The 26,674-nt window shown below is 41.9% G+C and overlaps 1 protein-coding gene across 1 annotated transcript in view; it reads right to left on the bottom strand.

Annotated features, from left to right (window-relative positions):
* wdfy4 (WDFY family member 4) overlaps window positions 1-26,674 on the bottom strand; it is a 306,893-nt gene that overhangs the window by 151,394 nt on the left and 128,825 nt on the right. The window contains exons 33-38 of the mRNA XM_059946114.1: window positions 24,110-24,236; window positions 22,183-22,340; window positions 19,150-19,388; window positions 15,479-15,594; window positions 14,269-14,460; window positions 9,519-9,664 (exon numbers count right to left, since the gene is read on the bottom strand). Of these exons, the coding sequence (XP_059802097.1) occupies window positions 9,519-9,664; window positions 14,269-14,460; window positions 15,479-15,594; window positions 19,150-19,388; window positions 22,183-22,340; window positions 24,110-24,236 (978 nt within the window). The remainder of the gene's footprint in view (window positions 1-9,518; window positions 9,665-14,268; window positions 14,461-15,478; window positions 15,595-19,149; window positions 19,389-22,182; window positions 22,341-24,109; window positions 24,237-26,674) is intronic.

The following is a 26,674-nucleotide window of genomic DNA, read 5'->3' as shown; positions in this document are numbered from 1 at the left end:
CTGTTACAGGAGAGAACGTGCTCAAAACGCTGAAGGACCTAAAGGTTCATAAGTCATCCAGACCAGGTTCTGAAAGAGGTAGCAGTAGAGATTGTGGAGGCTTTAGTAATGAACTTTCAAGAATTATTGGAGTCTGGCATGGTGCCAGAGCACTGGAAAATTGCAACAATTTTCTCTTTGAGAAAGGAGGAGGCAGTAGAAAGGAAATTATAGACCATTTAGCCTGACCTTAGTAGTTGGGAAGATGTTGGAGTCAATTGTTAAGAATGAGGTTATGGACGGGACAAGATAGAGCAAAGTCAGCATGGTTTCCTTCAGGGAAAATATTCAGAAGGCCTTTGACAAGGTGCCACACATGAAGCTACTTACCAAGTTAAGAGCCCATGGTATTACAGAAAAGTTACAAATATGGTCAGAGCATTGGCTGACTGGTAGGAGGCAGGGAGTGGGAAATAAAGGATCCTTTTCTGGTTCGCTGCCAGTAATTAATGGTGTTCTGCAGGTGTCTTTTAATGCTGTATATCAATGATTTAGATGATGGAATAGATGGCACTGTTGCCAAGTTTGCAGATGATACGAAAATTGGTGGAGAGGCAGGTAGTGTTGAGGAAACAGGAAAGATGCACAAGGACTTAGACCGATTAGGAGAATGGGCAATAAAGTGGCAAATGAATTACAACATTGGAAAATGCATGGTCATGTACTTTGGTAGAAGAAATAGATGTACAGACTATATTCTAAACAGGGAGAAAATCCAAAAATCTGCGATGTAAAGGGAATTGGGAGTCCTTGTGCTGTACTCCCTAAAGTTAACTTGCAGATTTAGTTGGTGATGAGGAAGGTAAATGCAACGTCAGCATTCATTTCAAGATGTCTAGAATATAAGAGTGGGGATATGATGCTGAAGCTCTATAAGGCATTCGTGAGGCATGATCAAGATCAGATTTATCAGAATCAGAATCAAGTTTATCATCAATGGCATGTATCGTGAAATTTATTAACTTAGCAGCGGCAGTTCAATTCAATACGAATATAGAAGGAAATAAATAAATAAATAAATAGATTGCAGTCTATGCATATTGAATATATTTAAATCATGCAAAAACAGAAATAATATATATTTAAAAAGTGAGATAGTGTTCACGGGTTCAATATCCATTTAGGAATCAGATGGCAGAGGGGAAGAAGCTGTTCCTGAATTGCTGAATGAGAAAATGAGAAATGAAGAGGAATTTCTTTAGCTAAAGGATGATGAATCTGTGAATTGGTTGCCACAGGCAGCTGTTTAAGGCAGAGGTTGATAGATTCTTGATTCGTCAGTGCAGGAAGGGATGTGGGGAGAAGGCAGGAGATTGGTGCTGAGAGGAAAATTGGATCAGCCATGATGGTGGAGCAGACTCGATGGGCCAAATGGCCAAATTCAGCTCCTACACCTTATGGTCTTATCCTCTAACTATAAACCTATTAGGAGAACTTTAATGCAATTGCCTACTGGAAGCCAATTAATAAGATCACAATTCAAGAAGTTACACTGTTTTCAGCCTCTGAAATATCCCAAACTGTGTTGCAACTAAAAAAAACTTGTGAAGTACTGCCTCTGCTATACTTGTGAATGACTGCCTCTGTTACACTTGTGAAGTACTGCCTCTGTTACACTTGTGAAGTACTGCCTCAGTTACATTTGTGAAGTACTGCCTCTGTTATACTTGTGAAGTACTGCCTCTGTTACACTTGTGAAGTACTGCCTCAGTTATACTTGTGAAGTACTGCCACTGTTATACTTGTGAAGTACTGACTCTGTTACACTTGTGAAGTACTGCCTGTTACACTTATGAAGTACTGCCTCTGTTGTTACACTTGTGAAGTACTGCCTCAGTTACACTTGTGAAGTACTGCCTCTGTTATACTTGTGAAGTACTGCCTCTGTTACACTTGTGAAGTACTGCCTGTTATACTTGTGAAGTACTGCCTCTGTTGTTACACTTGTGAAGTACTGCCTCTGTTACACTTGTGAAGTACTGCCTCTGTTACACTTGTGAAGTACTGCCTCAGTTACACTTGTGAAGTACTGCCTCTGTTGTTACACTTGTGAAGTACTGCCTCTGTTACACTTGTGAAGTACTGCCTCAGTTACACTTGTGAAGTACTGCCTCTGTTATACTTGTGAAGTACTGCCTCTGTTACACTTGTGAAGTACTGCCTCAGTTATACTTGTGAAGTACTGCCACTGTTATACTTGTGAAGTACTGACTCTGTTACACTTGTGAAGTACTGCCTGTTACACTTATGAAGTACTGCCTCTGTTGTTACACTTGTGAAGTACTGCCTCAGTTACACTTGTGAAGTACTGCCTCTGTTATACTTGTGAAGTACTGCCTCTGTTACACTTGTGAAGTACTGCCTGTTATACTTGTGAAGTACTGCCTCTGTTGTTACACTTGTGAAGTACTGCCTCTGTTACGCTTGTGAAGTACTGCCTCTGTTACACTTGTGAAGTACTGCCTCTGTTGTTACACTTGTGAAGTACTGCCTCTTGTGTTACACTTGTGAAGTACTGCCTCTGTTACACTTATGAAGTACTGCCTCTGTTGTTACACTTGTGAAGTACTGCCTCAGTTACACTTGTGAAGTACTGCCTCTGTTATACTTGTGAAGTACTGCCTCTGTTACACTTGTGAAGTACTGCCTGTTATACTTGTGAAGTACTGCCTCTGTTGTTACACTTGTGAAGTACTGCCTCTGTTACGCTTGTGAAGTACTGCCTCAGTTACACTTGTGAAGTACTGCCTCTGTTATACTTGTGAAGTACTGCCTCTGTTGTTACACTTGTGAAGTACTGCCACTGTTGTTACACTTGTGAAGTACTGCCTCTGTAACACTTATGAAGTAGTGCCACTGTTGTTACACTTGTGAAGTACTGCCTCTGTTACACTTGTGAAGTACTGCCTCTGTTACACTTGTGAAGTACTGCCTCTGTTATATTTGTGAGTACTGCCTCTGTTACACTTGTGAAGTACTGCCTCTGTTGTTAACACGTGAAGTACTGCCTCTGTTGTTACACTTGTGAAGTACTGCCTCTGTTGTTACACTTGTGAAGTACTGCCTCTGTAACACTTGTGAAGTACTGCCACTGTTACACTTGTGAAGTACTGCCACTGTTGTTACACTTGTGAAGTACTGCCTCTGTTACACTTGTGAAGTACTGCCACTGTTATACTTATGAAGTACTGCCTCTGTTGTTACACTTGTGAAGTACTGCCTCTGTTATACTTGTGAAGTACTGCCTGTTACACTTGTGAAGTACTGCCTCTGTTACACTTGTGAAGTACTGCCTCTGTTACACTTGTGAAGTACTGCCTGTTACACTTGTGAAGTACTCCCTCTGTTATACTTGTGAAGTACTGCCTCTGTTACACTTGTGAAGTACTGCCTCTGTTGTTACACTTGTGAAGTACTGCCTCTGTTACACTTGTGAAGTACTGCCTCTGTTGTTACACTTGTGAAGTACTCCCTCTGTTACACTTGTGAAGTACTGCCTCTGTTACACTTGTGAAGTACTGCCTGTTACACTTGTGAAGTACTGCCTCTGTTGTTACACTTGTGAAGTACTGCCTCTGTTACACTTGTGAAGTACTGCCTCTGTTGTTACACTTGTGAAGTACTGCCTCTGTTACACTTGTGAAGTACTGCCTCTGTTACACTTGTGAAGTACTGCCTCTGTTGTTACACTTGTGAAGTACTGCCTCTGTTACACTTGTGAAGTACTGCCTCTGTTGTTACACTTGTGAAGTACTCCCTCTGTTATACTTGTGAAGTACTGCCTCTGTTACACTTGTGAAGTACTGCCTGTTACACTTGTGAAGTACTGCCTCTGTTGTTACACTTGTGAAGTACTGACTCTGTTATACGATGTTATTCTGGTTAAGTTACAAAAGACTTTAAAATAAATTAATATAATATCCGTGATGCGTTCAAAATTAGGAATGGTTTCAATCAGAGAATTATAACCAACCTGTATAAATGTAAAGAAATTGTCTGATCCTAAATAAAGATCCAGCTTATTTGAAGCTTTACTGATGTTTGTGTTGGAGTCTTCATAAAATTTGATGTGACCGTTAATCACATATTGGTGGTTAGAAGTACAAGTCAGCATTTTAGGATTCATTGCTATCTATAACATAGTTGAACATCTGGGATAGAGGGTCTGGTGTATTATTATTAGTGCATTTTTGTTCACAAGACAGTCCAATATCAAGGGAAACGGAGGAAGGCAGATGTTTCTTTACCATGTTTTTTAAATAATAAAGTTTTGGAGATGTTTTCAGTGTGACAAGAAGAGAAGTCAAGGTGTTTTCAAGCAGGACAAAAAAGAAAATAATTCAGAACTGATATAAATGGGACTGTGCCAGTTTGTTAAATATCGCCCCTCTACACCAAGTGCTTGATTTAGCAATGCACTGGGGCAATACTTATAACTTATGTAATTATCTAATTACTGTTGAGAAAAATAGATAAGATATACCAATAAGATAGACAAACAGTGGAAAAATGAGTATACAGTTAAAGTTTTAGCACATATACTGTAAGTTTTCCTCTGGGTGCTCCGGTTTCCTCCCACATTTCAAAGTAAGGGTCAGTAAGGTGTGGGCATGCTATGTTGATGCTGGATGTGCATAGTCTTGCTGATCTTCTTTGATCCAAAAGATGCATTTCACAGTATGTTTCAATGCCCATATGACAAATAAAGCTAATATTTTCTCTCTTTAAAATTTCCATCTAATTATATAGAACATAGAAACATACCACACTGGAACAGGCCTTTTGGCCCACAATGTTGTGCCAAACAAATTAAATTAATTATCAAGTGGCCAACTAAACTCATCCTTTCTGTCTATACAATACCTATACCCTTCCATTTTCTTCACGTCTATGTGCCTATCTAAATGTCCCTAATGTATCTGCCCCTTCCACCACCCTAGGCAGTGTATTCCAGGCATCCGCCACTCTCTGTAAAAAAGCTTGCCTCTCACGTTTCTTTTGAAATTACCCCCCTTCTCACCTTAAATGCATGCCTTCTGGTTTTTAAATATATAAATACGGAATTATATCTAAAATTAGATAGGAACCTTAAGTTTTAAAGTTAGCCATTAGTTTGAACTCCAACAACTGTATTGGAAAACTTCAACAGTAACTCTAAAACTTTGGACCATTCACAACCGATCACTGGTACTAGTAATGATCTTTTACACTAAGAAAATGAAGAGACATTTAAGATTAAGGAAATAAAAGGCTGACGGTGTAGTCATTTATCAAAGGCTTGATAGGTTGTCGGAAGGCTATGTGTTAAAGGAGATCACAAGATGATGAATAATGTTTTCTCTGATCACAATTTACTTAATTACAGTCCTTTTGTCTAGGAACTAAAGCAGGAGTTGCAAAAACACTAATTTCATGCATTCGTGCATGAGTTATGTCTCAAAGCTGCATTTTCCAGATGGTAACATTTCCACTGGAAGAACTAATGATGTGGATATATTTAGAGGAAAACCAATAAAAGAGTCTTTAACCTTCAACAGCAAAAGCTTGTTCTACAAAATGTTCCAAGGGATAAATTAACAAATACCAATTACACTGCTCACTGAGGTGTAATCAGCTGTAATAATCAAAATTAATTTTTAAAAATAATTAAACAGACCCTTGGGCAAATTCTCTATGCTTTCTGCTATGACATCACAGCTTACACTTGTACCTGTGACAGAAATTTCATTGTTTAGTAATCCTCCTATCTAAAACTTGCCACTTTGAACTGTAGCGATACTGGCAAATCTGTGCACACAGGAGTATCTGCAGATGCTGGAAATTCAGAGCAACGCACAAAATGCAGGGGCATCTCTGTAGGTCAGGTAGCATCTATGCAAATAAATAAACAGTCAACGTTTCAGGCTCTGATGAAGGGTCTCAGCCTGAAACATTGACTAACAAGAGAAAATCTGCAGATGCTTGAAATCCAAGCAACAGACACAAAATGCTGGGGGACAGACAGTATCAAAGGAAGAGTACAGTCGATGTTTCAGGCCGAGACCCTTACGTTGACTGTTTGTTACCCTCCATAGATGCTGCCTGACTTGTTTTGTTCCTCCAGTATTTTGTGTATGTTGTTCTGGTAAATCCTTTCCACAACTTCAGGTGGAGGTTTCATGTGCAGTTGTAGCGCTTGGTGCACTGAAAGTTGAATGTTGCAACAATACTCATCTCACATTTCACTCTGGTAACTAACTCTGCACTCCTCAGGTCAGGCATGTACTTCACTGTGAAGTGTTTGTAATTTCCAAAGTAGCATCGGCATAAAGGAATTTGGCAATGGAACTTAACACGTGCCTGGGAAATATAGAGGGAGAGGAACACTGCTTGTTGTCGTAGGATCTCAGAGGTCCACAATAGAGATCACCCAAGTTGATATTATCTAAAGCAGCAGGAGGAATGGAAGAAATTATAAATTTGTGAAACCAGAGCTTGCCTCTCTCTGAGATTTAGCTCCACATAGCCTTCAAGGGATCTAGAATCTACAGGAATTAAATTCAGGCCGAGAACTCTGATCAATTTTAGATAACCATCAAAAAAGGTGATAAACTCTGGTCGTTTAGATTTAGACTCAGATTGTGAACTTGCAATGCAGTCTTCTATGCTCCAGCTGTGAAGACAAGTATGCCACGTGCCTTCTTTGCAACTCAATCAACCTCAGTTCCCTCTTTCAGCAAACTATGGACTTGAAATCCCAGGTCTCTCTGCTTATCAACATTCCCTTGAGCTCTATGATTTACTGTAGATGCCCTACTCCCTGACTTTCCAAAATGCATCACATCACACCTTTCGGGTTGAAATGCCACCTGCCAATGTTGCACCCAAACTTTCAGCTCATCTACATTCTGTTGCATCCTTAGACAATCACCCTCATTTCCACACCACCACCAACACTTGAGTCATTGATAAACTTCTAATTATGCCTCCTACATTCATAACCAAGCTATTAACATAACATGTAGCATCCACACCACGACCACTGGATTCAAAATCAGTTCTCTTCCCCAAAGCAGTAAGGCTGATCAACACCTCTACCCATAACTCCACCACTACTTTATTATTCCCCCTTAGTCACCTTATGTACAGCCCAGCATCACTTTATGGACATACAATAAATCTATGTATATAAGCTATCTTTTGTGTCTCTTTTTATTATTGTTGTTGTGTTCTTTAACTTTCCTAATGTATATGCTGCATCAAATCAGTAGTAACAATCATTTCACTTTCCTGACACTTGTGTACAGGGAATGACATTAAACAGCTTTAAACAATTCTATATCTTTAACAAATATATGACAAACATCGAAGATTCCATCAATGATCTCTGTGGTGTACCTTTGATCACATTTTTCCAGTCAGAAAAGCATCTACCCTCTGTCTCCCATCAACAAGTTTATTTGATCCAGTCTTTAAAAATCCCCCATTGTTCTGCCACACCTGTACCTGGTAACGTTTTCTTGAATTTAATCATGGTCAGGCCCCTCGTCATCCCACATCCTCCAGGTAAGTCATTTTACTTCAGATCACCCTGATGATCTCCACTAATAGTCTACACACCAAAGAATATTGAACAGTACAAACACAGTGCAGGATCTTCGGCCCACAATGTTGTGCCGACCTTTGAACCTACTCTAAAATAAATCTAACCCCTTCCTCCTACACAGCCATCCATTTGTCTATCATCTATGTGCCTGTCTAAGAGTCTCATACATGTTCCTAATGGGCCTACATCTACTGCCACTCCCTGGTAGGTCAGCCCATGCACCCACCACTCTCTGTGTAAAAAACATACATCTGACATCACCTCTATACTTTCCTCCAGTCATCTTAAAATTATGCCCCTTGTATTAATCATTGCCAGCCTGGCTGTCCATCATATCTGATGTTGACAGGAAACCATATCAGGAAAAGCCATTGTATTGGGGCAGTTCTACTCTCTTAACCTCAGAAGTTTGGGTCCAGTGCTACAAACAAGTATCACAAACTGAGGTCTTCCATGGTTGCAGTGGATGACCATGAAGTCTTCTGTGCCTCGTTATGTCCATCGCTCTCCATCGCTTCTTAGCCATTGAATTTTACTGTAAGTCTCATCCACCAAATCCACCAGACCAGAATTCACATGCTAGGACAGGCATGTCCTCATTCACTAGGGTATGAGGCCCACTGGCTACCCTAATCTGGTTTAACCCGCCTGCCGAAGTGGTGTACCAGGGTGTGGCCACTGTCACATGCAAACAGCCACTTCGAGCCTGAGCTGAGAGCTGACAAACAGTGGGGGCCAATGGTGAGTGAGCTGCCCCAGAATGGACACAACATCTTGTACACCTCTATCAGGACACCTCTCATCTTCCTTCACTCCAAAAAGAAAAGTCCAGTTTACAGTTTGTCTCATTCTCATAAGACATAATCTCAAATCTGGGCTTCATCTTGGCAAATCTCCTCTGCATCCTCTCCAAAGCTTCCACATCCTTTAATGAGACAAGCAGAAGTGGGCACAATAATCCAAGTCTGGTCTAGCCAGGGTTTTATAGAGTAGCAGCATTACCTTGCAGCTCTTGAACTCATTTCACTGACTAATCAAGGCCAACACACCATAACCCAAAGATCCAACGATACTACTCCCCAGGCTTTCTTCCACACACATTGCCTAAGCCATCCTTACGCACAGACCAACACTGTATCATTTCTCATTTAGTGAAACTCAACTCACCTAAGGTCTTCTTAACAGGTTTCATAAGAACATTCACAGCAGGTCACTGGACCCCTCAAGCATGTCCTGCCACTCAGTATGACCATGGCAGACCTGCCTCAGAGCTCGTCTTCCCTTCTGTGTCAGTCGTCAATCCCCAGCTTTCAATAATGCACCCAAAGCTCAACCTCAGTGTAGAAAATTCCAGAGGTTCACCAACCTCTACAGGGAGAAATATGTACATGTTTTAAATGACTGCCTCTTTTCTGTTATCTATCTATCCATCTATCTATTTATTTATTGGTACCCCAGCAGCCCCAATTTCACCCTGAGCTAATAACAAGGCAATTAACCTACCTGGTACATCTTTGGACTGTGGGAGGAAACCAGAGCACCTGGAGGAAACCCACACGTTCCACAGGGAAGATGTACAGAGATTCCTTGCAGAGAACTTCAGGATTGAACTTTAAACTCTGACACCCCGAGATGTAATAGTGTCACACTAACTGCTACACTACCGTGGCACCTTATCTTGTAATGATGACTCTTCACCTTCAGGTCTATCATGTCATAGTTTCTTTCCCTGCAGGCGCTGCTTGACCTGCCTGTGTACATTTAGCATTTTCTGCTTCTTTATATATTCAGCACCTGCAGTGTTTGTTACTATACTGGAAAATTTAGCAGAGGGATCAGGAAAGGGAGAATTTTCAACAAGTCAAGGCAACAGGAAACATATTTGGGAATATACCTTTATAGTTAAATCATGGGATTCTCTTGAAAGCCGCTTGCCCACCAAACGCACGGCTGTTGACAGGCTCTCGGAGAACCATTCTGTTTTATTCTGCTGAACCTGTGCTGGGACACTTTTACTGCAGATGTTCTTCTTCTCTGAAGCTGAGAAACAAAAGCAAATCCAGATTAAGGTGCATCACAAAGGATCCCACCCACCCTGCTCATAGACCGTTTGTCCCACTCCCATCAGGGAGGAGGCTACATAGCATCCACACCAGGACTACCAGACTCAAAAACAGTTGCTATCTCCAAGCAGTAAGGCTGATCACCACTTCCACCCACTAACCCACCCCTCTACACCCCCAACCTCCACTACTCTATCATTTCCTGTCAGAGTCACCTGATGTACAGACACTCCTGTGTCGAGTGTCACTTTATGGACATACAATCAATCTATGTATATAAGCTGTCTTATGTATTTATATTGATTATGTTTTTTATTATTGTGTTCTTTATCTTATTTTGATTTCTTGTGCTACACCGGATCCAGAGTAACAATTATTTTGATCTCCATTTTACTTGTGTACTGGAAATGACATTAAACAACCTTGAATCTTGAATTAAAAAGTCAAGCACCCTCCAGCGATTTACCTTGAGTAAACGCTTGTGATCACCACAGGATGATTCATGTGGAAGAACATGAAAACTTGATCTGCAGAACCACTCAGAAAAGATAAAATCAGCTTGTTGTTGCCTTACCTGATATCGCTGACATACAGATAGGTGGTTAATGGTGATAATGCATGGCTAAAAATAAAAAAGCTGGTGTGCCTTACATCTGGTAAAATAAATATTTACTTCAGTAAGTTTGCCCTCCTAGAGGACCAGAACCTTATCACAGGGTTTGGAGGCGATGTGCCTTAATGACCCAGAGAGCAATGCTGGCTGGAGTCAGGGCGTTACGCTTTGGCTCTTGGTAAGTTCACCACGTCAAACAGGTCAAAGGGTAGAGACTAGCCCAAGAGTGGTCCATTGGTCTCCCAGGTTCAGGGGTTCAGTACAAGGATAACAACATTGACTAATTAAACTGAACTATTACAGAAACAGCAAAGAAGAATCCTTCTACATCTGTATTCCTGAGTTTCCACCCAGGACTTGTATGTCTGACGGTTGTGAAAGCCGACAGGAAGCTAGGGTGAGGACAATATGAGTGAGATTGATGTTCTGGAGCATGTTGATATTAAGAGAGAGGTGTTGGAGTTGTTAAAATACATTAGGACGGATAAGTCCCCAGAGTCTGATGGAGTATTCCCCAGGCTGCTCCACGAGGCAAGGGAAGAGATTGCTGAACCTCTGGCTAGGATCTTTATGTCCTCATTGTCCACGGGAATGGTACCAGAGGACTGGAGGGAGGTGAATGTTGTCCCCTTATTCAAAAAAGGTAGTAGGGCTAGTCCAGGTAATTATAAACCAGTAAGCCTTATGTCTGTGGTGGGAAAGCTGTTGGAAAAGATTCTTAGAGATAGGATCTATGGGCATTTAGAGAATCATGGTCTGATCAGGGACAGTCAGCATGGCTTTGTGAAGGGCAGATTGTGCCTAACAAGTCTGATCTTTGAGGAGGTGACCAGGCATATAGATGAGGGTAGTGCAGTGGATGTGATCTACATGGATTTTAGTAAGGCATTTGACAAGGTTCCACACGGTAGGCTTATTCAGAAAGTCAGAAGGCATGGGATCCAGGGAAGTTTGGCCAGGTGGATTCAGAATTGGCTTGGCTGCAGAAGGCAGAGGGTCATGGTGGAGGGAGTACATTCAGATTGGAGGATTGTGACTAGTGGTGTCCCACAAGGATCTGTTCTGGGACCTCTAGTTTTTGTGATTTTTATTAGCGACCTGGATGTGGGGTTAGAAGGGTGGGTTGGCAAGTTTGCAGACGACACAGAGGTTGGTGGTGTTGTAGATAGTGTAGAGGATTGTCAAAGATTGCAGAGAGACATTGATAAGATGCAGAAGTGGGCTGAGAAGTGGCAGATGGAGTTCAACCCAGAGAAGTATGAAGTATGAGGTGGTACACTTTGGAAGGACAAACTCCAAGGCAGAGTATAAAGTAAATGGCAGGATACTTGGTAGTGTAGAGGAGCAGAGGGATCTGGGGGTACATGTCCACAGATCCCTGAAAGTTGCCTCACAGGTAGATAGGGTAGTTAAGAAAGCTTATGGGGTGTTAGCTTTCATAAGTCGAGGGATAGAGTTTAAGAGACGCGATGTAATGATGCAGCTCTATAAAACTCTAGTTAGGCCACACTTGGAGTATTGTGTCCAGTTCTGGTCGCCTCACTATAGGAAGGATGTGGAAGCTTTGGAAAGGGTACAGAGGAGATTTACCAGGATGCTGCCTGGTTTAGAGAGTATGCATTATGATCAGAGATTAAGGGAGCTAGGACTTTACTCTTTGGACAGAAGGAGGATGAGAGGAGACATGATAGAGGTGTACAAGATATTAAGAGGAATAGACAGAGTGGACAGCCACTGCCTCTTCCCCAGGACACCACTGTTCAGTACAAGGGGACATGGCTTTAAGGTAAGGGGAGGGAAGTTCAAGGGGGATATTAGAGGAAGGTTTTTCACTCAGAGAGTGGTTGGTGCGTGGAATGTACTGCCTGAGTCAGTGGTGGAGACAGATACACTAGTGAAGTTTAAGAGACTACTAGACAGGTATATGGAGGAATTTAAGGTAGGGGGTTATATGGGAGGCAGGGTTTGAGGGTCGGCGCAACATTGTGGGCCGAAGGGCCTGTACTGTGCTGTACTGTTCTATGGTCTACCCACACAATGAAGGAAGCTCTGAACAAGCAAGAGATGGAGAACCTTCATTGCTGCCCTGAACTCCAGTAGCGAAATGAGCAGTAAGTAAATAAGTCACTGTCCTTCTCATAAACACCAATAAACTATAAAAATACCATCATAAGGAGATTTCACTCAGTGGTTACGTTAACAGGTACTGGAGATTGCTAATAAAGTGATCACAGAGTATATGTTTGTGGTCTTCTGCTGCTGTTGTCCATCCATTTCATGGTTTGATATGTTGTGCATTCAGAGGTACTCTTCTACACACCACTGCATGGTTACTCGAGTTACTATCACCTTCCCGTCAGTTTGAACCAGTCTGGCCATTCTCCCTTGACTTCTGTCATTATACAAGGAGTTTTCACTCTCTGAACTACCGCTCATTGGATTTTTTTTTGTTTCTCGCACCATTTTCTATAAACTCTATAGACTATTGTGTGTGAAAATCCCAGATCAGCAGTTTCTGAAATACTCAAACCATCCCATCTGGCACCAACAATCATTCCACAGTCAAAGTAATTTTGATCACATTTCTTCGCCATTGTGATGATTGGTCTGAATGCTTTTATGTATTGACCTGCTGTCACATGATTGGCTGGTTAGATATTTGCATTAACGAGCAGGTGTACAGGTGTACCTAATAAGTTGACTACTGAGTGTAGATTGTTTTAGTGAGTGGACAAAGATAGAATATAATGTACGAAATGTTATATTGATAATAACTTAATAGGAAAACAACACAGAACAAAATATAATGTAAATGGTGAATGGCTACCCGGTTCTAACATAACATAGTAAATTTGTTTATTATTCTCACATGTCCCAAGGTATAGTAAAATACTTTGTTTTGCATGTTGTCTGAAATGTCGGGCTGTAATTACAATCATATCAACTGCAATCTTATTAAATGGTGCAGTGAACATGAGAGACCTTGTTCCTAATCTGAATGCTTGTAGTACAACACACCACGGTAGTGAAGCTATTACAGCTTGGGTCATTAGAGGTCAGACTTCAATTCTGGTGTCATTTGTGAGCAAGTTTGTACCTACTTCCCTGTGTGCCAGTGGGTTTCCTCCAGATGCTCAGTTTCCTCCCACCACCCAAAGGCGTTCCCAGTTAGTAAGTTAATCTGTCATTGTAAATTGTCCCATGATTAGGTTAGAGTTGTACTGGGGGATTTCCGAGGCTGTTGGGTGGCGAAGGCTCAAAGAGCCTTAAGGGTTTATTTCACACTGTATCGCTAAATAAATAAATAGATAGATAGATAGATAGATAAATACGCTCCGTTGGGATATTCTGATCTTGCAATTATTTCCCTGGGAGAAGGCTGAGAGAACCCTGACTACAAGAGAGGAGTCAAAAAGATGGTCAATGTTTCAGGTTGAGAGCTTTGATGTAATGCAGCATCACTGCCTGAAACGTCAACCATGCCGTTGCCTCCACAGATGCTGTCTGACCCTTTGGATTCTACCAGGTTCACTCCAGAGCCCAGCATCAGCATTGTTACCTCCTGAGGGAAAAGGAATCGGGCAATAGGATTTTACTTTCTAATTTTATTGAAAGATATAGCGCAGAGAAAACCCACGCATCCCATGGGGAGGTGGTACTGAGACTCCTTACAGGTGACATCAGAATTGAACTCCGAGCTGCAATGGCATCGTGCTAACCGCTACGCTATCATAACATCTGGTTAAGAAGAAAATAAACTGAAAATCATTTTAAAAAAAGTGCAGATGCTGAGAGTCTGAAATAAAGTGGTGGAAACAGGTTTTTATCCTGAAAAGTTAGCTCTGTTTCTCTGTCTACAGATACTGCCTGATCTGCTCAGCATTTCTAATGTTTCCTGTTCTTGTCTTAGCTTAAACCAAAGCTTACAACCTCTCTTCAGTTCCAAACTGAGCCTTCAATGTACTAACCGATATATTGTAGCCATGCTTTTGTTGCTGACTCTTCCCAGAGAGGAGAGACCTCAGAAATGTCAATGATCTTTTCACTGGAGCCCTGCTTTACAGAGAGGTCAATCTTGCAGCAGTCCTCCAGGCTCGATCTTCTCTGTACCATGAGATGATTCCACACCCATTCAACCAAATCGAAAACCTCTCGTTGGACTTGCAATTCAAAGCACAAAGAACATCTCAATAAAAACGCTGCTTTTATTGCTATTTCGCTGACTGCATACAAACCTAAATACAACATGGATGAAAGGCAAACTGAGAGCTATGTAGGAGGGAAGGATCAGATTGATCTTGGAGTGGATTAAAGGGTTGGCACAACATCATGGGCCAAAGGGCCCACAATGCTGTACTGCTCAATGTTCTTAAAGTGCTTGGGAACTCAGCGGACTGAGGGCGTCTGTGGAGAGAAAGGAATTGTGGGCGATGGGAGTAGGCAGTTTAAATGGTTTGGCACAGCCTAGTGTTGTAACTTTTTATGACTCTATGACTCAAAGCAAGCTCTTTTCCCACTTTCACACAGGTTGAGAGAGATAATATATCAGCCATGATGCAGGCCTGAAACCCTGATGCTGCTCCTGTATCTATGTTCTTACGGTCTTATAGTCTGCAGTGGGTAAAGGTCACAGGTCAAAACCAGCAACTGAACAACTACATGTAACAGACATCACATGGAAGTGAATTCACTAAATTCTGGTTGAAAATGACAATGGACCCTGTCAAATCACAGCAAATATTCACTTGGGTCACTCGTTTTTCAGGAAGAAGAACTAGGCCTTGCCATCAAGTGTGGTCAATGTGATTCCAGCCCCACCCCTCGTTAATGTCCCTGGGTCAGTTCCTATTAACACACTCCCAGATCCAGCATCCTGCCTGAAATATGTACACACCTAACAAAATTAATCCCTCACTACCAGTAGACTTCTGAGTGGACAATCAATTCATGTATGCTACCTCAGTATTTTTCTCTTTTTACACTACTTAATTTAATTTGCAATACATATAAATATATATATTTCCTACTGTAATTTATATGTATTGCAATATATTGCTGTCAAAAACATATTTCACAACATCTTCCAGTGATATTAAACCTGATTCTGAAGTTCAGAAGACAAATTGTTTGAAAATTAACTAATCATTTATTCAATTGTTTTGAACAGACAATCCTTACCATTGTGTGTGTGAAAAGACTCGAAGGATCCATCATATTGCTCACTGGTTGCTGTGGATTGTAAAATCCAGGAGGCCTTTTTGCTGCCAGTTCCCACTCCAAAGCCCTCAGGATAACTGGAAAATGGAGTAAGATAAGCTTGTAGCAGAGGAACCACCCAATGGAAACAGTATATCAATGGGAGTAAATCAGGTGTCTCGTTTTGACTCAAGAGATAGGTCACTCAGTTAACATCCTTTAAGCATGATACAGAAACACAATAGAATCAATAACCATATAACAATTACAGCACGGAAACAGGCCAGCTCGGCCCTTCAAGTCTGTGCCGAACGCTTACTCTCACCTAATCCCCACTGACCTGCACTCAGCGCATAACCCTCCATTCCTTTCCTGTCCATATACCTATCCAATTTTTTTTTAATGACAAAATCAAACCTGCCTCTACCACTTCTACTGGAAGATTGTTCCACACAGCTACCACTCTCTGAGTAAAGAAGTTCCCCCTCGTGTTACCCCTAAACTTTTGTCCCTTAACTCTCAACTCATGTCCTCTTGTTTGAATCTCCCCTACTCTCAATGGAAAAAGCCCATTAAAGTCAACTCTATCTATCCCCCTCATAATTTTAAATACCTCTATCAAGTCCCCCCTCAACCTTCTACGCTCCAAAGAATAAAGACCTAACTTGTTCAACCTTTCTCTGTAACTTAGGTGCTGAAACCCAGGTAACATTCTAGTAAATCTCCTCTGTACTCTCTCTATTTTGTTGACATCTTTCCTATAATTCGGTGACCAGAACTGTACACAATACTCCAAATTCGGCCTTACCAATGCCTTGTACAATTTTAACATTACATCCCAACTCCTATACTCAATGCTCTGATTTATAAAGGCCAGCATACCAAAAGCTTTCTTCACCACCCTATCCACATGAGATTCCACCTTCAGGGAACTATGCACCATTATTCCTACATCACTCTGTTCTACTGCATTCCTCAATGTCCTACCATTTACCATGTAAAGTCACATCCAACAGGGAGGACACAACCAACAGAGAAAAAAACAACAGCAAACTGTGCAAATACAAAAAGAAGGAAAAAAGCTAAATAACAATTAAAATAAATAAATAAGCAATAAATATCAAGAATTGGAGATGAGGAGTCCTTGATAGTGAGTCCAATTCAGCTGAGCGAAGTTATCCTCTGCGACTCAAGAGCCTGATGGTTGAGGGGTAGTAACTGTTACTGAATCTGGTGGTGACGGACCTGAGGCTCCTGCACCTTCTTCATGACGGCAACAGTAAGCAGAGAGCATGGCCTGGGTGGTGGGGCTCCTTGATGATGGAATTTGCTTTCCTGCAACAGTGGTCCATGTAGATGTTCTCAATGGTGAGGAGGACTGGGCCATATTCACTACTCCAAGTCTGATCTATCTAGAGTTTAAAAAGTTGCGACAATACCTTACAGCTCTTGAACTCATTCCCCTGACTAATGAAGGCCAACATACCATAATCCAATGATCCATCGATCACTGCTCCCCATCAACCTCATGATCATTACTCCCCAAGTATGGTCTAACCAGGGTTTTATAGAGCCGCAACATTATCTCACAGCTCTTGAACTCAATCTCCCAATTAATGAAGATCATCACACCACACACCTACTTAACAGGGCTCTGTTTGTGCTTAACAGTAGATATCTAAACATAGTGATTAGAATAAAGAATGCAGACAAGCTGGGTGCGAACACGATATGGTAGTTATCATAGAATTGTGGTTTAAATGGGAGTAATTTCATCTTCCTAATTTCAGGTTTTCAGGGGCAATAAGGAGTGGTAAATTAAAATGGAAAGGCAGGAGAGGGAATGATAGCAGTGAGAAGATGTTAGCAGGTCCCCAAATCTGAGCTGAACAAAGAACCTAAAAGGAGTAAGCACCATACTGGGAGAGTATCTCTGAATCCAAGGGTAAACAAATGCTCAGAGAGAACTGGAGCGGGTCCTGGGCTGTCTTGGTGGGGATGTCAGGGATTGGAATGTTAACCAGTAGAAGGCAGTTTAAAAAGTACTGAGGACACTGACTTCCTCAGCAACAAGCCCAATGAGAGAAGCAACAATTCTGGATCTAGTTTTAAGATTTTTACTCCCTCACATTGTGAAATGGAAGTAAGATTTAAATAAATTATAAAAAATGTAAAAATGTAGGGAACAATGTAGGGAGACAATGGTACCTCACAGCAACTCCTTTGCTTGCATCTTCGGAAACAGCTCTATTTCTATCTTCGATATCTCTACTTTTCCCTTTCAGGGTTCTTTTTAAGACCCTGACCTGGAGTTACACACTGACTTCGGTTCTTCACGGCAATGGGACCTGCTCTCGGGGTCTTATGACTGGCTGTTATTCGATATGCCAAGGATGCATCCTAAGAGATTAGCTCACCTTTGGAGTTTCTAGATTTTGAAACTCTGGAGGCGGGCGGTCTCGAAGTCAATGCCTCTGCAGGGGATCAGTGTGTCATGGGAGATGGAAGATTGAAAGCAACAAGCTGGCTGCTGGCTGTGTGCCCAAAGAGCAGAGCTCTTCGGGCACAGAGCTTGGAAAAATGGACTTTTAACATCATAAACCAGCGAGTAGTTTGTTATGTCTCCTCTCTCGCTATGAAACAGAGACACCTCTTTTTCCTTTATTAGGGAGAGAGAGCCTGGGGTTTATCAAAATACCGGGTGAACGAAGTAATTTTTGGGGTACTGCAAGTCCGTGCCTTCATTGATGCTTTGCCGCACACTTGAGTGCTCGGTGGGGGATGCTGATGATTTTTTTTGCTCAGTGGGGGAGGGGGAATCATTGCTTTGCTGCTGCTTATGCGTGGGAGGAGTTGGGGGATCTTTGGGGTTCTAACATTTAACTGTCATTCATTCTTTGGGGCACTCCTCTGTTTTCATAGATGGTTGTGAGGAAAAAGCATTTCAGGAAGCATATTGTATACATTTCTCTGATATTACCTTTGAAACCTTTGAAACAAGGAGCAAGGAGGAGTATCAGTGGGAAAACATTCTGTGATAGTGATCGCAATACAAAAACCACAAGCAAATGGGAATAGGCCATTCACCCCCTCAGCCTTCCCTGTTCAATGTGATCATGGCTGATCTGTCAAACCTGTCTACCTCCTTGTTAAATACAACCAGTGATCCATCCATCATAGTCCTCCAAATTAGAGAATTCTAGAGATTCAATTCCTTCTGTGCAAGGAAATTCCAAGACAACTCAATTGTCTTAATTGTGCCACCCAGTTCCTTCTTTTCAGTGTCTCCTATCAGTGGAATTAATTCAACACCTACTCTTTGGTCCCTTGGAATCTCATATTTCAGTGAGATTTCCCCTCATTCTTCTAAACTCTAAAGACAACAGAACTAACTTCTTAAGGCACTCCTGATATGACAACTGGCGAATCTTATTCGGACGACAGGGTTTGTGAACATCATTGACGTTTGTTTATCTCCACTCATTTATCTTGACTATTTGAGGTGCCATGGTTATGTAGCAGCTAGCCTAATGCTTTTACAGCACCATGTTCAATTCTGCTGCTGTTTGTAAGGGGTTTGTATGTTCTCTCCATGACCACGTGAGTGGACATGTGTATGATTGACTGACAATAACGAACATGAACTTGTTTACCTTCCAGTTTTAATCTGACAAAGGCAATGGGTGAGGCAAATGATGAAAGACAAGTTGGAGTTGTATGTTGCAAAAATCACATCCCATTGTTCTTGCAGGAATTTCAGAGTGTTCAACAGGCTGAGTAAGTCCATGGACGATTGTCTAGGCCTCGACAGGCAGTATAGGATTGCTCTGTTTAAACTGCTATACAGGCTGCTCACAACTTGATCTTTCTGGCAATAAACAAGCTCCATCACCTAAGGAAAGGAAAAAAAAGCACAAGCAATCAGACTCCAGAGTCCTGGAAATTAAGGAAAAGATTCAAGATTGTTTAATGTCATTTCCAGCACACGCATGTAAACAAGAACAAAATAATTGTTACTCCAGATCCAATGCAGAACAAAAAAATCCAATAAGATAAAGTCACAATCATAATAAAAATACAATAAATAGTGGGTAGAAGTATTGATCTGCCTTACTGCTTGGGGAAAGTAACTGTTTTTATTTGTTTAGCTTTATTTGTCACATGTACATCAAAACATACAGTAAAATGCATCATTTGTGTCAAATCAAATCAGCAAGAATTGTGAACTGTGCAAGTGTCGGCAGTTTTCCAGCACCAACATAGCAGGCCCACAACTCACTAAGCTTAACCCATATGACTCTGGAATGTGGGAGGAAACCGGAGCGCCTGGAGGAAACCCACAGAGTCATGGAGAGAATGTACAATCTCCTTATGGACAGCGGCAGGAATCAATCCCCAATCGTTTTCCACCAGTGGAAACTTTTCAACATCTCTCTCTTGGCCCCATGGAATCTCATATTCCAGTAAGTTCACCCCTCATTCTCTAAACTGCAAAGATAACAAAACTAACTTCTCAAGCTGCTCATGATACCTAGTAGTAGCGGAGCACAGCAGGGAACCTACTTAACAAATAGCCACTGACAAAGGATCAGTAACTTTAGAAACATTTCATATTGATGTTTATTTTAATATTTAATTTGTTATATTTTAGTCCGTCTTTAATAATTGTGTTTATTCTTCAGTAGTATTGTATGCAGTTCTGGTCACAGGAAAGATATTATTAAGATTGAAAGAGTACAAAGAAAATTTATAAGGGGTTGCCAGGACTTGAGAACCTGGGTTATAAGGAAAGATTGTTTGGTAGCTTGTTCCACACTCTTGCAACCCTCTCAGTGAAGAAGTTACCCCTCATGTACCCTTTAAACTTTTCACCTTTCACCTTTAACACATGATCTCCAGGTGTAGTCCCACCCAACCTCTGTGGCAAAAGCCTGCTTGCACTTACCCTATCTATACCCCTCATAAATTTGTATATCTCTATCAAATCTCCCCTCAATCTTCTACATTTCAAGCAATAGCATTCTAACCATTCAATCTTTCCCCATAACTCAGGTCCTCCAATCCCAGCAACATCCTTGTCAGTTCTTTTTGCACTCTTTCAATATTGTTTACATCTTTCCTGTAGGTAGGTGATCAAAACTGCACACAATACTACAAATTAAGCTAACCAACATCTTATACAACTTTTACATAACATCCCATCTTCTGTACTCAATACTTTGATTTATGAAGACCAATTTGCCAGAAGCTTTCTTTACAACCTTATCTAGCTCTGATGCCACTTTCAGTGAATTATGGACCTGTAATTCCCTGATCAGTGCCCTACTGTTCACTGTGTAAGATCTACCATGGTTGGTCCTACTGAAAGGCAAAAACTTGCACTTTTCTGCATTAATTCTATCTTCCATTTTAATCCATTTTTCCAGCTGTCATGCAATCCCACTGCAAGTCATGATTGCCTTCCTCACTGTCCACTAAAACCCCAATCATGGTGTCATGTGCAAATTTGCTGATTCTGTTAACCACTTTATCATCCAGGTCATTAATATAGATGCAAACAACAACGGACACCGCACTGATCTCTGCAGTGCACCACTAGTCACAGGCCTCCAGTCAGAGGGGCAACCACTCACAAACAAGAGAAAATCTGCAGATGCTGCAAATCCAAGCAACACACACAAAATGCTGGAGGAACTCAGCAGGCCAGGGAGCATCTATGGAAAAAGAGTGAATTGACATTTTGGGCCAAAACCCTTCAGCAGGACTGGAGAAAAAAAGTTGAGGAGTAAATTTTAAAGGTGGGGGGAGGGGAGAGAGAAACACAAGTTGATAGGTGAAACCTGAAGGGGGAGGGATGAAGTAAAGAGCTGGGAAATTGATTGGTGAAAGAGATACAGGGCTTGAGAAAGCAGTCTAATTGTCATTCAACCATACATGAATATCCATGAATACAGCCAGATGAAATATTACTTCTCTGGACCAAGATGCAAAGCACAGTACCAACAGTCATACACAGTGCAAGGTACATACAACACATATAAGATATCAGTAGAATACAGCCTCACAAAAAATACATAGTCGAAGCCCTTGAGTTCACGACTGTGGCAACAGTCTGCTGTTGAACACAATAAATCTTGTCTTCTGCTGAGTGAACACTGTGGGGGTGTCAGCACCAACTCCAACGTGGACACCGCACCACTCCACCATTCTGCCTCCAACACTCCGATAGAGCATAACAACTCTGACACCTCCTCCCAGGTGGCCACAAACACGCAACACCGCGTCTTGAGGTCTTGTCCTCAACATGACCGAGACCATGCAGCTCCCCGCCATCCGCAAATCAGACTTGCAGAATTCCACATTAACAATGTCCAACAGGGTCTTGCGATCACAGGAAAAGCAATTACTCGCAGTTAGGCTGCACACCACCTTCACACACCGACACCTCTCTAACACAGACAGCAGCACGATCCACACCTATTCCAGCCCCTTCAGTTTTGTTGTCAACAAGCAACTCATTGATCAGGTAGACCTGCAGTAATTTAAGTTCTTAATGTCCAGCAGGATTTTCATGTCAACATGAAACTGAGAATTTTAAATATTTTCCTTTTGCATATTTTTATCAGCCAATATTGGCTTTAACATCCTTATCTTAAGTACTTTATTGAGCAAGCAAGGCACTGTACCTTACAGATCTGTTTGGTGAGGAAATGAAGGACCTGCTCAGGGTTCACATCAAGCATTCTGGAATACAACTTGTCAACAATTCTTTGGCCAAAATAGGTAATGTTTCCAAACAGCATGACCAATTTCCCCTCAGAGGTGCCTTGTGTCTGACCTGGTCCTAAGAATATATGGAATGATAATAATTCATTAGGCCATAGCTTAATTGCATAGTTAGTCACACATGAAGCATCTATGGAGAGGAATAAACAGTAATGTTTATTCCTGTTTAGTTTGTTTATTCCTTTCCATAGATGCTGCCTGACCTGCTGAGTTTCTCCAGCATTTTGTGTATGTTACTCTGCATTTGTGTTTATAGTCACACACAAAAGACTTCTTAAGGCAACTCAACAGCACTTCTAATTTCAAGTTCAAGTTCAAGCTTAATTGCCATTCAACCATACATGAATACACACGAATGCAGCCAAACGAAACTGTTCCTCCGAGGCCAAGTGCAAACACGACACACACAGCACAAGGCACATGTAGCACATGTAATTTATGACAGAAGTTTACAGAGATTAGACATGTCACCCCAAGCTTTGACTAACTTCTATGGATGCACAGTTGCTCCACAGTTTGTATTCAAACATCAGGGCCCAGGAACAGAAAATATTACAGCAAGTGGTGGATACATCCCAGTCCATCACAGAAAACACCCTACTCACTACTGAGCACATTTACAGAGAGCACTGCCCCAAGAAAGCAGCATTCATCATCAAGGATCCTCAGCATCCAGACCAGCTCTCTTCCTGCTGCAGGCCTCGGGCAGGAGGTACAGGGAGCTTAGGTTCCACACTGTTAAGTTAGAACCATAGAACATTACAGCACAGAAACAGGCCTTTTGATTCTTCTTGGCTGTGCCAAACCATTTTTCTGCCTAGTCCCACTGACCTGCACCTGGACCGTATCCCTCCATACACCTCTCATTCATGTACCTGTCCAAGTTTTTCTTAAATGTTAAAAGTGAGCCCGCATTTACCACTTCATCTGGCAGCTCATTCCTCATCCCCTCCACTCTTTGTACAAAGATGCCCCACCCCCCAATGTTCCCTTTAAACTTTTCCCCCTTCACCCTTAACCCATGTCCTCTGGTTTTTTTCTCCCCTAGCTTCAGTGGAAAAAGCCTGCTTGTATTCATTCTATCTATACCCATCATTTTTCTACGCTCCAGGGAATAAAGTCCTAACCTATTCAACCTTTCTCTGTAACTCAGTTTCTCAAGTCCCAGAAACATGCTTGTAAACCTTCTCTGCACTCTTTCAACCTTCCTGTAATTCGGTGACCAAAACTGCACACAATACTCCAAATTCGGCCTCATCAATCTTATACAACCTCACCATTACATTCCAACTCTTATACTCAATACTTTGATTTTTAAAGGCCAATGTACCAAAAGCTCTCTTTACGACCCTATCTACCTGTGACAGCACTTTTAGGGAATTTTGTATCTGTATTCCCAGATCCCTCTGTTCTACTGCACTCCTCAGTGCCCTACCATTTACCTTGTATGTTCTACCTTGGTTTGTCCTTCCAAAGTGCAATACCTTACACTTGTCTGTATTAAACTCCATCTGCCATATTTCAGCCCATCCTTCCAGTTGGTCCAAAACCCTCTGCAAGCTTTGAAAACCTTCCTCACTGTCCACTGCACCTCCAATCTTTGTATCATCAGGTTCAGGAATCAAAGCCAATAGACATGGTTATGTCAGAGAGTTGTGGGACAGGAGAATTCCAGACATGTACAGAAGTGAGGACATGAAGGAATTAGACAACAAGAAACAATCTAGCTCAGAGCACAAGTACAATGCAAGAACAGATATTGCACTGACTCAGGATACAGCAACATTTGGGAACACCAAGTAATGAAGGAATTTGTCTCTGACTAACCATTTCTGAACAAGGGATTTACCAAAGGATGTTCCTCAATGGTAATGTGAAATACATCCATGATGAAGAGCAACATCTCAGTTTGGAATGTCTTCCTCTGCTCTTCACTGACTTTCTCCGGTAACCCCTGCAGTAAAAGGAACAGGTATAGGAATTATATCAAACATTGTCTACGATAATAACAAGGGAACATAAGCAAATTTATACAGGTGAACTGTAGAGAATATTCTGACTGGTGGCATCACCGCCTAGTATGGAAGCTCCCATACACAGGATTGCAAGGGGCTGCAGAGGGTTGTAGACTTGGCCAGTTCTGTCACAGGCTCTCTCATGTCATTGAGGACATCTTCAAGAGCCAGTGCCTCAGGAAGCCAACATTCATCATTCAAGACCACCAACATCCAGGGCATACCCTTTTCACATTACCACCATCGGGGAGGAGTCACAGGAGCCTGAAAAGACACACTCAATGTTTCAGGGACAGCTTCTCCGCCATCAGATTTCTGAATGGTCCATGGACCCATCAACCCTTGCAGGCTGCCCCCACTACAAACCTCACAGATTTGATTTGATACAAACAACATGTTTGTTTCAATGTTTCAATGCAAATGTGACAAGTAAACCTCTTTATCTTTAAAGCAACCTCACCATTCCTTTTATTTATTTATTTTTATTGTGACATAGTAATTTTGTTATGTCTTACACTGTACTGGCTGCAGCAAAACAACAAATTTCACAACATACATTAGTGATAATAAACCTGATTCTGATTTTGAGGTGAGTTTGAGGAGGCTTGATACATCACCAAAGATCTCACAAATTTCACTCACACATATACCATGGGGAGCATTCTAACTGGCTGCATTATCCTCTGGTATGGAGGGTGGGTGGAGTGGGGCTACTGCACAGGATTGAAATAAGCTGCAGAGTTGTAAACCCATCATGGGCCTCCTTAATATCCAAGACATCTTCAAGGAGCAATGCCTCAAAAAGGTGGCATCCATCACTAAGGATCTCCTCTCTTATCGCTACCATCAAGGAGGTGGTACAGGCACAGGCAACGATTCAAAAACAGCTTCTTCCTCTCTGCCATCCAATTCTTGAATGGGCCAAAATATGCTGAGAAGCTTGAATTTGTGTGCCACCTCGACAAATCATTCCATACATAAGTAAATCGAGGTAGTTAAAAAGAAAAACAGAACACAGAACATAGTGTTACAGTTACAGAGGCACTCTAGCTCTCTGTGATAGGGATAGCTGGAACAGCCCCTTTAAAGATTCAGGCCACTCTGTTGATTGGAGGCCGCGAATGGTGCCAGGATTTTAATATTTAAAGAGCACTTGAACTGAGGTTTGGCGCTCAGTTCTACTTTGTATTATCGTCTAACGTGTAGTTTGCTACTCTGATCTCATTTCATTCTCGTATCATCTATCAATTCTAGTCTGGATACACCATCACCTGGGTCCTAACTATCCTCGTCACACAGAGAAGATGCAGTGCAGGTAGACAAATAAAGTGCAAGGCCACAACAAGGTAGATAGTGTCATAAAGAAAGCTTTTGGCATCATCTTAGCTTGGTTGGGCTCAAGGAGGTGCACGTACTGCCTATCGGTTGGCTGCGAATATAAGGCCCTTCCTATCCCTCACCTCCGACAAGTTGTGCCCCGCAACCTGCCTTGGAGCTCCTCGACCTGTCCAGGCCCCTGTGTCCTGCCTGGGAAGTCCGGGCCCTGCCCAGGAATTCTGCGGGCCGCCTAGGGGACTATCCTCCCAGCATTCCTAGTCCCAAGAACCCATCCTCAAGCCAAGCCTCAAGACTCAAGTCTCTAGACCCCTGCCTCTAGCCAAGCCTTGAGAGCCTCTCTGAACTCCAAGTTCATCTCGGAACTCCAGGGTCCTCTCCGAATGTCATGGTCATCTCCGAACGCCATGGTCTCCATGAACACCACAGTCTCCACACCTTGTCCTGTCCTTTAGCTTGTCCCATCCTGCCCGCAGTATTTCAGTGCCTGCGTCCTGCATTTGGGTCCAGTCTCACGTCCCCTTATGACATGCAGTGGTATGTGCTTTCATTGGGAAAGATAGAAGAGGGAGTGTTTGTCCTGTCCTCAACCGTGTAGACTGATTTCCCAAGCTAGTAGAAAATGCAGATGAGAATCAGCTGGTTTGCATGATGGACTAGTTTGTGTTCATAACTTTCTGAAGTTTATCGCCAACTCAATTAGGGAACTGTGTGCAGTGGGGAACATTATGGTCTCGTCTCTCTGCTCTGGTTGAGAAAATCCAAAATCAAAATTGAGTTTTCTGTCATATGCTCAAGTCCATGTATACACTGGTGCAGCATCACAGGTCCACAGCATCAGATAAACAGCATTCACAAGAAAATAATGTTTTTGCAAAAAAGAACACAATTAGAACAAAAAAAAATCCATTCTAGTGTAAAGTGATCAAAGTGGTCATCTGATTGGGGTTGTGACAGCTGATCAAAGCTCAAAGTCCCAAGTAAATTTATTCTCAAAGTATGTATTTATCACCATACTCTACCACGAGGTTCATCTTTTTTC

The sequence above is a fragment of the Hypanus sabinus genome, chromosome 21 (genome assembly GCF_030144855.1).
Source record: "Hypanus sabinus isolate sHypSab1 chromosome 21, sHypSab1.hap1, whole genome shotgun sequence".
Taxonomy (NCBI): domain Eukaryota; kingdom Metazoa; phylum Chordata; class Chondrichthyes; order Myliobatiformes; family Dasyatidae; genus Hypanus; species Hypanus sabinus.
This window is presented reverse-complemented; position numbering and strand designations above follow the sequence as displayed.